We start from the raw sequence: 13784 nt of genomic DNA, 5'->3' as shown, positions 1-13784 counted from the left end.
TCAAACATGCATTTTGTGTCAGTATTCAGTATTGCAGTGACAGATAAAAGAACAAGCAGTGGTCCAAAGTTTTGAGCTTCCTCTGGAGGAGGAAATGGCTCAGTAAGGGATATGATGTAATGCGCTCTACTGACCCAGACAAAGTGTGTTCTGAATCAGAAGTCTGTTTCTGACATTTATTTTATGTCTGCAAAACAGAAAATGTTTGTTCTTCTAAGTCACAGTAATTTTAAAACCTCAAGTTCACTTATCCTGGAACTTGGCTGTTGTACTCACCTAATCTTTGAATGTTCTAGAACACAGACAATATTCCAACATTGAGTTAGGAAAGATCACAAAACTGTGTCCTGGTTTTACAGCTTCCTTTAATTTTTCTATTGCAATTATTTTGTGTTTTATTTTCCTTCAGGTTAGCATCTAATCATTGTCACCATCTTCAGTACCAGGCACATTTCTTTTTTCTGAGGTGCCCAAAACATACACTTGTCTTTTAACTCTCCTAATTTTATTTAAGCAAATATATCTCAGTAGTGCTAATATAAATCCATAGTATAAGATCTGTTTTAATTGTAAGGAAATATATTTACATTTGTTCATTATTAGAGATTATATACTTTCAGATGATTTTCTACAACTAATTTTACTTATTTGTTTCTTGTAAATGAGTGCTATGTGTTTATTCTTCACACATGGGTTCAGATTGGAAAACTGGGCGTGTGGTGCTTGCTTTAGCTTCTTGCCCTTTGTAACAACACTGAATGCCTTGACCTGCTCTGTCTGATGCACTACATTAGGTATCTTTTAAAATCAAACCTCAAGAGCCAATAGATGTGAACTTCTAACATCTACAAAGGGATCTGAACAGGCTGGATCAATTGGCTGAGACCAGCGGGGTGAGGTTTACATGGCCAAGTGCAGAGTCCTGCACTTGGGACTCAAAAAACCCATGCAGTGCTTCAGGCTTGGGGAAGAGTGGCTGGAAAGCTGCCTGGCAGAGAAGTACCTGGGGGTGTTGGTTGACAACTGACTGAACATCAGCCAGGAGTGTGCCCAGGTGGCCAAGAAGGCCAATGGCATCTTGGCTTGTATCAGAAACGGCGTGACCAGCAGGACTAGGGAAGTGATTCTGCCCCTCTCTGTACTCAGCACTGGTGAGGCTGCACCTTGAATACTGTGTTCAGCTCTGGGCCCTTCACTACAAGAAAGACATTTTGGTACTAGAGCATTTCCACAGAAGGGCAATGAAGCTGGTGAAGGGGCTGGAGAACAAATCTTATGAGGAGTGGCTGAGGAAACTGGGGTTGTTTAGACTGGAGAAGAGGCTGAGCGGAGACCTTATTGCTGTCTACAATTACATGAAAGGAGGCTGAAGTGAGGTGGGTGTTAGTCTCTTCTCCGAAGTGATAGAGGATAAAACAAGAGGAAATAGCTGCGCCAAGGGAGGTTCAGAGGGGACATTAGGAGAAATTTCTTCACTGAAAGGGTTACTGGACATTGGAACAGACTGCCCAGGTGGGTGATTGACTCCCCATCCCTGGTAGTATTTAAAAGACAGATGGATGAAGTGCTTAGGGATAGGATTTAGTAGTGGACAGGTACAGTTGGGCTTGGTGATCTCAAAGGTCCTTTCCAACCTAGTGATTCCATGAACATCATGCAATCTATACATGAACTGGTATATTGTGGTTTTAGAACAAAAACTGTGAAGATATATGCCTGAGAGAGAATTTTCCAAGGTTACTGTTTTGATTTCTGATAGATGACAGACAAAGGGTCTTTCCGGAGACTTTTCTATCAATGAGAAAGTAGTTCAGAGAGTTGTGTCCTTGAAATCAGATGAGAATAATTGTAGAATCTAAACGGTGTAACAAGTCTCATCCTCTTGGGAAAATTGCAAGTACTTTGCTTTGCTTTGTGTGAGACCTAGAGGATAGGTAATGGGAATAAAGAAGCAGTCTTACTATTTGTCACGCAGCATCCATGAGGATGAAGTCTGGAACAAAGAAATAACTCCTGAACCACAAGGGCTCATCGCTTCTTACACACTTGGAAACTGAGCTTACATTTAGCCCACTGAGGATATGTGTCTTTTATGCATTGTTTTTATTCTGAAGGAAATGGTGCCACGCAGTGTGAAAGCTGCTCACTCAGTGATTCTGGCAGTATCAGAGTGTGAGGCTGCAGATGCTTAAACAATGTTTGCATCTGCTAGAGATGCCTGGGCTGAATCAAAAGTGAACCGCTGTTTGACAAGCCTGAGCTTTCAGTGAGCCCTGATTAGGCAAATTTAATTAATTAATTCCTTACTCTTCACTGTGTGTAATGTAATAAAGGTGTTGATAAGAAAACCTCTACTAGCATAAGCAGTGGTCAAATTGCAGTGATTTATGTCATGACAGTCGTTGATTGCTGTTAACAGAAGATCATGACTAGAAAGTCAAGATTTCAGTATTAGATGATAGGCTGGAAAATAAACTTATCAGAGGCTGAGAAATATTGTAGACAACTAAAATATGACAGCAGTTTCTTTTGAGGGCATCCTTGCCAATCTAACTGATGAAGATGTATGGAAAAAAAATAATAATTTAAACAGATTAATATTATATTTACAGCATAGAAATGAAGGATAGCAAACAAAAACATGTATTAAAGCAGTTGGTACATATGAAATAGTAAATAAAAAAATAGGGATGACTTCACAGTATACACTTTACCTTAACGTTTTTAACAAGTTACAAAAAAAAAGCCCGTTAAATACCCACCTTCCATTTGTTATCTGGAATAGATTAAAAATATTACATTTGAAAACCAGGTAGGGATTGTACATACAGGAGTAATGTGATAGAATACAAAGAAAATAACTTTTTTTGCTTCAAAATTCTCCGTTGCTAGCAGACTTTCATGCTAAATTTTCAAGGAAGCTATTTTTAAGTATGCAGAAAATCTTAATGACTGGAACCAAAATCCCAGATAAAAATATACTGAAGATCTGGAACAGAGAATCTAAATTGGCACTTTTAACTGAGCTGAGACAAATTGAGATGATGGTTGCCATGCTTTAGTTCAAATTCTTTCCTTTTCTAGTTGTCTTTCTATTTCCTTGTCATCCCACATGTGTTTTTCATTCTTCCTCTTTTTAATTGCTCCCTTATAATTTTGTGGGTGACCCAATCTTTGCCTTTCTCTCTGTACTTTTGTATTGACACACAGCATTTTATATTTTAAGTAAGTTTTTTCTGAGTTGTCTTTCTTCAATTTAAAATCCTTCCTTTGTGAAAACTGTCGTTGATTAATTAATACAGTCAGAAATGGTATTTTGTAGTTTCCTGAAAACTTTGAATTTTTTACCTGCTTCTTCCCAGTAACCAGCACCACAGTTAAGCTTTGTTAGTAGTAATCCTGATTTATGTTTGTCTAAGGGTTTAGACATACAATTAAGTTACCAAAGTTTAAAAGTTATCATGAGTCAACCAAGTTGTGTTAATATCTATGTGTGTGCTGCCAGCCTGAGACAGAAGTGAGATGATTCAGGTTGATGCAGCTTGCAGTCATTTCGTTGGTGTATTTTTCTTCCTTTGACACCTGTCTCTGAGTTGTTCCACTGGCAACATCTTAGCTCTGTCACTGCTCTGAGTTTTCCTTACAGCTCAAAATCATCGATAATTTAATCCCGTCCTCTAGGTCCAGTTAAATGTCTTGAAAAGTTAAATCCGTTTTTTTTTGTTTGTTTGGGGAATATATTTTTTTAGAAGTTCTAAATGATGTGATTATATTGTTGATAAAGCATATTTTGATAAACTAGGAGACCTTCTTATTGTCCTATCGTTGCCCTTTTCCTCAGAAGCACTTTCTCTTGTTTCATAAGTGTGAGAATCTGTCAGAATGTACAGACCTACCAGATTATCCTCCTTCGGAGGCCTTCACAGAACTAATCTCTGCCATAATACATACAGATAACTTACTTGAACAACAACCCACCATGCTTATGCAAGGAATGAGTCATAATGTTGGTATCAAATATTTAAAAATGCTTGATTTTCTATTGCAAGACTACCTTGATCCTTTTCTCACTGTTTTCTGCTCGTATTCTCTCTTCCTTTAGACTGCAAGTTCTTTCAAGCAGCGTTTGTCATTGACTTTGTGACTGTGCAGTGTCTAGCACCATAGGGTTCAAATTGTTTTCCCTCTTATGTGTTTTTTGCAAAAAAATGGTAAAATATAACACACTAGAGCATTCCGCATATTTGGGGAAAACTTAGCTCTGATTCTCAGGGGTCTGTATGTTGGTTTGTTTCCTCACTAGACTGACCCCTGCAGCTGCCCTTTCAGAAACAATTTGCATATTGTCCAAGTTTTTCCCAAGAGTCGTAATGAAAAGACAATCGTTCCTCTAAAAATACCTATTTATGCTACTTTTTCTTAGCAAAACAACAGGAAAGAAAGCATTTACGCTAAGATCCTGAAGATGTGAGTGTAAATGTGTGGGGGTTTTGGTGTGTGATGTTGTTTTGATTTTTCTTGTTTTGTCTTTCGCTGGAAAAGTACCTGGTACAACTGTTTGCCGGGTTCATGAATGCCAGAACCTAGGGTTCTGAAAACCTAATGGCTATTTTAAAAAACTCTGCTTTCATCCAGCTGTCGATTGGATTAGCACCTTGGAAATCTGCTAATGTCAAGCTGAGTATTGCGATCAAGCTTGCCAAAGTCATGTTAAGGGTAAAGAGAAGACTGGTTTCCTACATAATCTCCTTTTTAATCACATTGCCACCCTCAAGCTCCCAGCTGTTCTAAAATTTAAGTCCTTCTGTTATTTGAGCATCCCCAATGGCTGTAGATTCTGTAGCAATGCCCAGTTAGCTCTAAACAACAACAACAAAAAATCTAATCAACCTTGGGTTTGTTTTTCAAATGCAAACATAGCAGAGGATTTCAGTTACTATTGTAGGAGCCTTCCTTGTATAGTCATTGCAGGAGAGCACAGTTTTAAAACATTTAAGTGTAAATGTATGTAGCAGGCAAATGGCCAAGCACTGCAGGGGCCATGCCAAGGTCTGGAGAGAACATCAGGACTAGATTTGGCTGTTGCCAGGCTGTGAATTGTCCGTGACCCTTACCGAAGCAGTCAACAAATCCTTCTTGCTCTTAATGAATACATGGCCCCTTTCCTTTTTCCTTTGTTATATTACATTTCTTCAGTTTGTCATAAGCATTAAATACGAGTATGCAGACCAAACAGTTAAATGGAATTAGTTTGATCATTCCATAATAATTCTACCCTTAATTATCGCTATAACATTATATTGCATTTTCAGAACAGCATTTTTTGCTTTTTTCAACGTCATTCAAAATGACATTGCTTAGACATCTGGAGGAAACTTCATAAGTAAGAAATCATAGAATCATAGAATAACCAGGTTGGAAGAGACCCACCGGATCATCCAGTCCAACCATTCCTATCAAACGCTAAACCATGCCCCTTAGCACCTTGTCCACCCGTGCCTTAAACACCTCCAGGGAAGGTGACTCAACCACCTCCCTAGGCAGCCTGTTCCAGTACCCAGTGACCCTTTCTGTGAAAAATTTAATGTTCACATTCACCAGCTGTGGTCACTCAGCCAATCTGAGATGTGTTTGTGACAGTGCTGCTGCTTTTCTTAATGTGTGGCCCACACATTTTACTTTGGTCAGTTAATCATGAAAAAAGATAATCTGTATTACATGCTGGAAAATTATAATGAAGATTTGCCAATGTCAGCAGTTTAAATTCATGCTAAAATTCAACATTTTATATTTTGGCATTATTCTGAATCAGTTTTAAAGATTTTAAGTGAAATGAAAATTTGATGGACATAACCTTTCAACATTTCTATTACCTTATTTCCTGGCATTCAAGAAGTAGTAGTGCATGACATGGCCAACCGTTTTCTGGGCTGCATCGGAAGAAGTGTGGCCACTAGGTCGAGGGAGGTGATTCTTCCCTTCTGCTCCGCTCTTGTGAGACCCCAACTGTAGTATTGTGTCCAGCTTTAGAATCCTCAATGTAAGAAGGATGTGGAACTGTTGAAATGTGTCCAGAGGGGGGCTACAAAGATGATCAGAGGCCTGGAGCACCTCTGCTGTAAGGACAGGCTGAGAGAGTTGGGGTTGTTCAGCCTGGAGAAGAGAAGGCTCCAAGGAGACCTTATAGTGACCTTCCAGTACATGAAGGGGGCTACAAGAAATCTGGAGAGGGACTGTTTACAAAGGCATGTTGTGATAGGACGAGGGGCAATGGCTATAAGTTGAAGAGGGACATTTGGAAGAAATTCTTCACGATGAGGGTAATGAGGAACATGTTGCCAAGGGAGATTGTGGATACCCCTCCCGGGAGGTGTTCAAGGCCAGGTTGGATGGGGCCTTGAGCAGCGTGGTCTAGTGGGTGGTGTCCCTGCCCATGGCAGGGGGATTGGAGCTAGATGATCTTTAAGGTCCCTTCCAACTCAAACCTTTCAATGATTCTATGGTGTTATGATTCTATAATATATCATCTCTAATCATGTCCTAACAGGACATCTGATTTATTTCTGACTATTTCAACATATTAGAAGATGAGCAATTAGCAGCAGTTGTGTATAAATTCTGAATATTGAAATGAATTGTTCCTCTTATTAGGACAATGGAGCATGAGCTTTCTGTGTTCAAAGTATAAATTGACTGAAAATATATTTCTCCTTTTGCATTTAAAAGTCTATACAGTACTAGGTGAAAAATATATTTAGGGTAAGAACTCAGTATATTAAATAAGTTTATATGTGCAATTACATGTGAAGAACTTTTTCCTAATGTCCCATCTGGTCTTCCCCTGGCACAGCTTGAGGCCGTTCCCTCTCATCCCTATCACCTATCACTTGGGAGAAGAGACCAATACCCATCATAGAATCATAGAATCACCAGGTTGGAAGAGACCCACCGGATCGTTGAGTCCAACCATTCCCACCAATCTCTAAACCATGCCCTTCAGTACCTCATCCACCCGCACCTTAAACACCTCCAGGGAAGGTGAGTTAACCACCTCCCTGGGCAGACCGTTCCATTGCCTAATGACCGTTTCAGTGAAGAATTTTTTTTCCTTATGTCGAGCCTGAACCTCCCCTCGTGGAGATTGAGGCCATCTAAGACATATATAGGCGGAGCTTGAGGCCATTCCATCATACTACAACCTCCTTTCAGGTAGTTGTAGAGAGTGATAAGGTCTCCCCTCAGCCTCTTCTCTAGGCTAAACAACCCCAGTTCCCTCAAACATGACTTAGATACACTTCTAATACTAGAAAATCTAAGACATATATAGTCTTGAAAAAGAAGGAGCTCAAATATGATCACGTAAAACCACTAGCAGTGTGAAAAGTGTGGCTTCATATTATAAAAATACCTTACAGAAGCTACTCTAATATAATAAGTGTTCGGATAGTTGGCAAATATTTGTCAAGCTGTCATTAAATCTGGAAATGATTTATAAAACAAACAGGGTTTGTAAACCTGCCAAGTAAGGAGGAAAAGAAAAGGACAAAAGAATAGATAGATAGGGTAATTATTAACATGATTTATGTCAATTTTTAGTTTCCCATGAAAGATGAGGAACTGGGGAGGTAAGGTAGTATATATTACATACTGATATTACTGCAGCATTTCCATAGTGCAGTGGAAGGAGATGTAGACCCGTAGAACCTCAGAAAGACTGAATTTGAGAAGCTTTTGGGAAAAGATCCATACTGCTCTCCAGAACACCTCTAAAACCTAGCGTAGCCCAGGGTAGTAATGAATGAACAGTGTTTATCCCCTTGGCCCTATTTTTCTTGAGTAGTTCATCATAGTTTTTATGTGATTTAGATTATTTTGTTTCCTCTGGAAGTGGCAGAAAACATTCTTAGCTTCTATAGAAATCAGTAGTTTATAAAATGGATTAATTGTAATTGTATGCTCCCCTTTTCCCAGGATTGCCCTGGTATCAGGCTTTGAATTTTTTTTCATATTTGAGAAGCAAAGAAGCTCCCAACTTCTGCTTTCCACAGAAAATTTACATGACCGTGTCTGTCCCACTGGGGAAATAAATGTAATGTTGAGTTTGATTAATGTAATTTGTCAATATAATTAAAATAAACTGAATCATTATGATTTTTTGGATGTGTTTTGGGACTGTGGCCAGCAGAAGACATGGCTAGTGCTGTATATTATCTCTGTGGCCTAGAAGATGAACTTCCAATTTTAGCAATTGCAGCCTGACCTTGGCATCTGGCCCCCTGAGAGGAAATGTGAATGTCTTTTTGTGCTTTATGACTTTAGGACCATTTAGGCAGCATCCCTTCTGGGCAGCAGAATGACAGTAGAAGTGATGCCATGCCACCTCGTCAGTGTAAAATATGATGCATTCACCAAGGAAGTGCTATAGAAAGCTAACACCCCCACCACTGTCCAATTGTACAATTGCTGTGTCAGCCTTAATGGCTGGTTTGTTTGCTTTCCTCTTATTTAAAGGTAGTGTTGCATTGGGGTTGGTTTATCACGCTGTGCCTCATGTGGTGGCAGAGTGGCACTGAAGATCTGCAGTGCTGGTGGGGAAGAGTTTGGATGTGTTCTTCCTGAAGGAAGTTGAGTATTAGGGGGTCCCAGAGTGTCCTGGGGGATGGGGCCCTGTGGGGGATTCATCACAGTGTCAGCTTTTCTTATTGATGTCATAACATCACTTGTTTCAACTGCAGGCCACTGTTGAGTCAACATAACGGGGTTTAAAGTGGACACTAAACTTATGTTCACTTGTTGCTGATTGTCTTTTGCTACTCTTTTCCTTGGGGAGCTGTTTCAAAAGTTGTGGCAAAGGGAAATTTTAACAAACAGCCAAATTTGAAAGGCTGTGAGGTTACAAGGTCTCTGGGTGTGACCCTAATGGAAAAGATTTTTTAAAAAAATTAAAGGAAACTTGGAGTATAATTTATTTTCTGCTCCTTTTGTTTTAGCTCTGTAGGCAGTTTCGTTTTGGAAGGTAACTATGACACATTAGTGGTATTGGGCTCCAGCAAGAAAAATATCCCTCAGAGAGTAATATTGTTTATGTCAGTTCAAATACAGCTTATTAAACACTGTGCTGTAACTATTGTGGGCTTCAGGAAAGAAAAAAAATGAAATATTTTGGAAGTTAGAATTTACCTTTATTTTAAACTGTCAGTTGAGTAACAGCTATTGTTTGCTGTGGTATTGGTTAAATGTAGGCTGCTGCATCACTTGTGATGGGGCAATTTTGTTGTTATACAGACAGAAGCCGTGGTGGGATTTGGTCCTTCTTGGCACATGCTAATATACTGTGACATGTGCATGACCACTGTTCCCAGCTGTAATCTCTAGTCTCTACTTTTCTTATAATTGTGAATATATATCAATGGCAGGTGCTGCAGTCAGCTACAGTGATCTTTTTTCAACTGAGTCTTGCATGCCTGTCAGTGAATCGTAAATGCCCTAGATAACCGTGTCTTAGCATGTTATTCCTGTGTCAGTTTATGAAAGGATAGAGTGGCTGAAAAGCACAATATAGAAATTTAATGTTTTGTTTGGCTTTTGCCGTAGTAGTATCTAATATTTGTGTTAAGTGGTATGTTGCAGTTATTCTTTGCCTCTTCTCCTAATCTCAGAATAATGTAAGAAGTAAATATGGGGTTAAATTCCTGCTCAACAGGCGTTTTTTTGGATTTACATTTTTTGTAAGAGAGTGCAGAGCGGAGTTCAGTGCTTTGCAGCTGAGAGAAGCACTGCGTGACAGAACCGAGCATCTGAGGGAACTGTGGCTTGCAGCAGGCATTTGTAACAGGAATGAGATGCTGCACCAGCTCTTCCAGTTTTGTAGGGACCTTGCGTTTTCCAGCTGTTTACCCCTGAGATGTAAAATGGCAATTTGGCATAGGCTAACAAGCCGGTGTGATGTGAGCATCTGCGTAAAAGGCAGCACATATGGAGCATGCCCAGTGATATGAACAGCCTGTTACCCCACCCCCAGTCAATCTAGGAGGAGATGAAATGAACTTTGCACTTGCAAATGTCACTGAATACATTTTGCAGAGGATTTTAAAAGGTTCTCTTATAAGCACTATTTTTAACAGCCGAATCCACCCCCCAAAACCAGAAAGGAAAAAGCCCTAGGTATTTTTCTGTGATCGATCTGTTTATGATTGACTGAAGTATCTCTCACAACATTTACCTGAAGCCTGATTTATTTTACCTTTTTATCATTCAAGTTGAGATTTTTGGTGGCGGTGTGGATTTTTTTGGTTTGTTTTTTTTTTTTTTCTTCTTGGTGATTTCTTTTATTTTTTACTGGCATGAGAAAATTTGAGAGTTTAATTGCAGTAGAATACTTGGAAACAGCACGGTTGCAAGCTTGAAAGGCAGAGGGAAGAAAAGGAAGGCTCTCGCAGCAGAGCATGGATAGGAAAGGAGCAGTGATTCTGCGGTGCTCAGTGTGCACATGTTTTATGAGATCAGTGCCGGGCGCTGCAGCTGCGGACAATAACTGAGCTGTCTGGCTAATGAAGGCCACCTGGATCAGGCTTCTGAAAAGAGCCAAAGGAGGACGTCTGAAGAATTCTGATATCTGTGTAAGCCCTGCGTTTTCATTAATGGCATATATTATATATATGGCAGAGAGGGAGGGGAAAAAAAACGGTGAGGAGAGCAGAGTTGTTTTCATTCTGATTGAATTAGCAGAACTCTATTTTGTATGCAGGGAGATGCAGAAGGAAAGCAGAGCTGTTCTGGCATTGTGGCTGTTTCTATTGTGGCAATACGGGGACATGTGTTGAGTCCAGACGGTTTTTATTAGTTGGAAGTTGATTTTTGGTCATTTGCATGTTTTGCTGAGGGGCAGATGTGGATATGAGCCTTTTATGGTTCTGATGGGGAAAGTGTGTCAGGTAAAGAAGTTGCCCTAAAATAAAAATGGATAGCAGAGGTTAAATCTGTTAGCAGTCATATTGTGTAATGGTAATTATTGATACTGAATTTGCATTTGGTTTAAAAATGTCTGTTGCTAATGCTGTCACTGTTTAGAGTTTTAATTTTTATGGAGCCATCCTTGAAGCTGCTTCCTTCAGCCCTGTATGTCCTTCAGCCCTGCACTGCACCACTGCTGTAACTCTACAGAACAGCTGGCTCTGCCAGATGAAAAGCACACAAATAAGAGCATGGGGATAGTGCAGGAAATATAGGGAAAACACCTGCACTTTTGGAAAGTCTCCAGAAGAAAGCATTTGCCTAGCATTAATTTTTCTAAGTGGCTTTCCTTTTATCCTAGTTATTTTCTTTTCAAGGATACAGAAGGAAGAGAAAAGGCAAGGTGTATAATCATTTCCTCTTCTTTTCTTTCTTAACATCAAAAGAACTTGTGACATTAGTTTTCCTTTCCTGCGCAGGGTTCGGCGGACTCCTACACCAGCCGTCCATCTGATTCAGATGTATCTCTGGAAGAAGACAGGGAAGCAGTGCGGCGAGAGGCAGAGCGACAGGCCCAGGCACAGCTGGAAAAAGCAAAGGTAAGATGTTGTTTCATGCCATGCACTAATAAAGTATTTGGTGTTAAAGGACTGTCATCCATTACTGATTCAAGTATTTTTTTATGTGCTAACATATAGCACGAAACCCCTTATAAAGGTTTTACAGACAGCAGTAAAAAATGTATTTTCCAGGAAAAATCAGTTAGAATCAGTTTTCCATAAAAGGCACTTTGATTGGCCTATATATTTCAGAATGGTCTCATTTAAATGTGTGCAGTTCTTCTTTCATTAAATATATGCATTTATTATAGTGTCAAAACTTTGAGTTCTTTCTGAAGATGTTTGTGAAAGTTTGGGGTGGATCACTCTGGCACTCAGAACTTAAGAGGTATAGAAATCAGCCCTCAAACATCTTACTCGTCTTTCTTCAATGAAGGATTACTCCCTGCATGCCATATTTAAATAAGGAGCATCTGTTACAAAGGTCCTTTTTTTCCTGAAGACTTCACTGACTTCCTTACTTTGCTTACAGTTTGTGTGTTAAATGACCCTGTGAGTAATACGTTCCATGACTTGTTAAGATTTCTCCTTCTATCTCCATACTCCTGGCAGACAGTGACAACCTATAAGGAAATACTAAATGAGCTTTAGATTCTTGCTATGTGTTTATATATTTTCCATGAGTTGCATTTAGGACTGTGAGGGGTTTAGCAGTGAAAGGGTATGGGCTTGTTTTCTTTCATCCGTGCTGTATCTTTAAATACTATTGCACCTGTAAAAATCATGCTCATCTGATTTGTTAGAATTAATTTATTGCTTTGCTCCAATTTTTCTCTTTTTTTTGTGTGCTATCTGCCAGATCTCAGTGTCTTACTGTTTTCCATGATCTGTTTTCCATTTTCATCTTATATTTAAATATAGTATTGAGATCCCTCCTCAGATCCCTCCCGATTTGCATTTCTTTCTCACTTTCTCTTCAACGCCCCTCCTCCATCTTGCCTTTTTTTTTTATTTCCTTACCTCCCTTTCATCTCCAATTGTGTTTCTTCTTCTGCTACCAGCTTTGCCTCTGTCCATTTATGCCACCTGTTTTACAAAGGTTCTTCAGAAATTTAGGAGTCCAGATCATAAAGCTATGCACCTGGTCATATGGCAAGGAACAACACCATAAATAATACAGTACTATAGTGCACAAGCAGACAGCTTCCTTGAGTCAGAAAACTTCAACATAGAAGCCAAAGAGCTCCTAAAGCAGCTTTTTAATGAGCTGTCAGGAACTTCCTGACTGTAGGAGATGCTGAACGTCTCTTTGAAGTTGGGTCCTGCCGTCCTGGGATTAGTATAACAGAAAACCCACAGAAGCAGCCCACTTATTCCTTTCCACCTTGAATCTTACAGATGTTGCTGATTGTAATCAGAAGTTTCAGTTTTATCAGGGTTGATTTTTGCTAGTTTGAGATTTCTTTGCTCTTAGTAAAGATGATAAAGGCTGAGCTGAAATTCAGGTGAAGTATCACATTTTATCAGTAAATGCATAATATTTAAAAGAAGAGTTGAAGTAATATCTTGAAGACTAATCAGGGTAGCAGTAGAGCACTTGCTGCTGAACTGATGCATCTCTTAGCAATGAGTAAATCTATGCAAGTGTTGCTATGGGAATTTGGCTTACTGATGCTGGCTTGAATACATGGACTGCCCTTATGTAATATTCATGACCTCTAGCACAGCTGCCATTGTAGTTTGTAGAGAAACTGCTAACAGACCCTGACTCCTTAAAACTGTGTTTCTATACATCAAAGCAATGTTCTCACTCCAGCTGGCATAAGATATAGTCTCTAGGTCTGACACCGTCTGAGACTGCAAGACAGCTTGCGAACAGTCAAAGTAGCAAAGACACTGCCAAAATCAACCTGCTATAACAATGGGTAATTCCAGTCATATAGAAAACATAAAATGAGTTGTTTAAATAATTTGTGCTTTAAAATGGTTTACAACAGGAAGTATATTAGCAGTTTTGTTTCTCGACTCAAATGTTAAAAATCAATGTAGGCTGTAATATATGGAAATAATTTTATGTGGTGGCTATAGTAATGTGATATGTAGTCTAATGTAATGTTCAGATTTAATAATACTAAATACTATATGTATTTGGTCCTTATGTTTAAAATAAATGTTTAAAAAGACATAAATTAAACCTAACCCAGTAGATCTAAAATATGACAGTGTGTGCTTTGCTGCCTTTATTGGTGATTCAGTCCTTCACCTCCCTGA

At 39.2% G+C, this 13784-nt stretch overlaps 1 protein-coding gene across 10 annotated transcripts in view; it reads left to right on the top strand.

Annotated features, from left to right (window-relative positions):
• Window positions 1–13784, top strand: part of CACNB2 (calcium voltage-gated channel auxiliary subunit beta 2) — a 261413-nt gene that overhangs the window by 159550 nt on the left and 88079 nt on the right. For 7 of the 10 annotated variants that reach the window (XM_069859543.1, XM_069859545.1, XM_069859541.1 and 4 more), the window contains one exon: window positions 11433–11552. In XM_069859543.1, the coding sequence (XP_069715644.1) occupies window positions 11433–11552 (120 nt within the window). Of the gene's footprint in view, window positions 1–10023; window positions 10620–11432; window positions 11553–13784 lie in introns of those variants that run through there. The other 3 variants (XM_069859549.1, XM_069859544.1, XM_069859546.1) reach the window with 2 other exon arrangements.

Source organism: Phaenicophaeus curvirostris, chromosome 6 (assembly GCF_032191515.1).
Source record: "Phaenicophaeus curvirostris isolate KB17595 chromosome 6, BPBGC_Pcur_1.0, whole genome shotgun sequence".
Lineage (NCBI taxonomy): Eukaryota > Metazoa > Chordata > Aves > Cuculiformes > Cuculidae > Phaenicophaeus > Phaenicophaeus curvirostris.
This window is presented reverse-complemented; position numbering and strand designations above follow the sequence as displayed.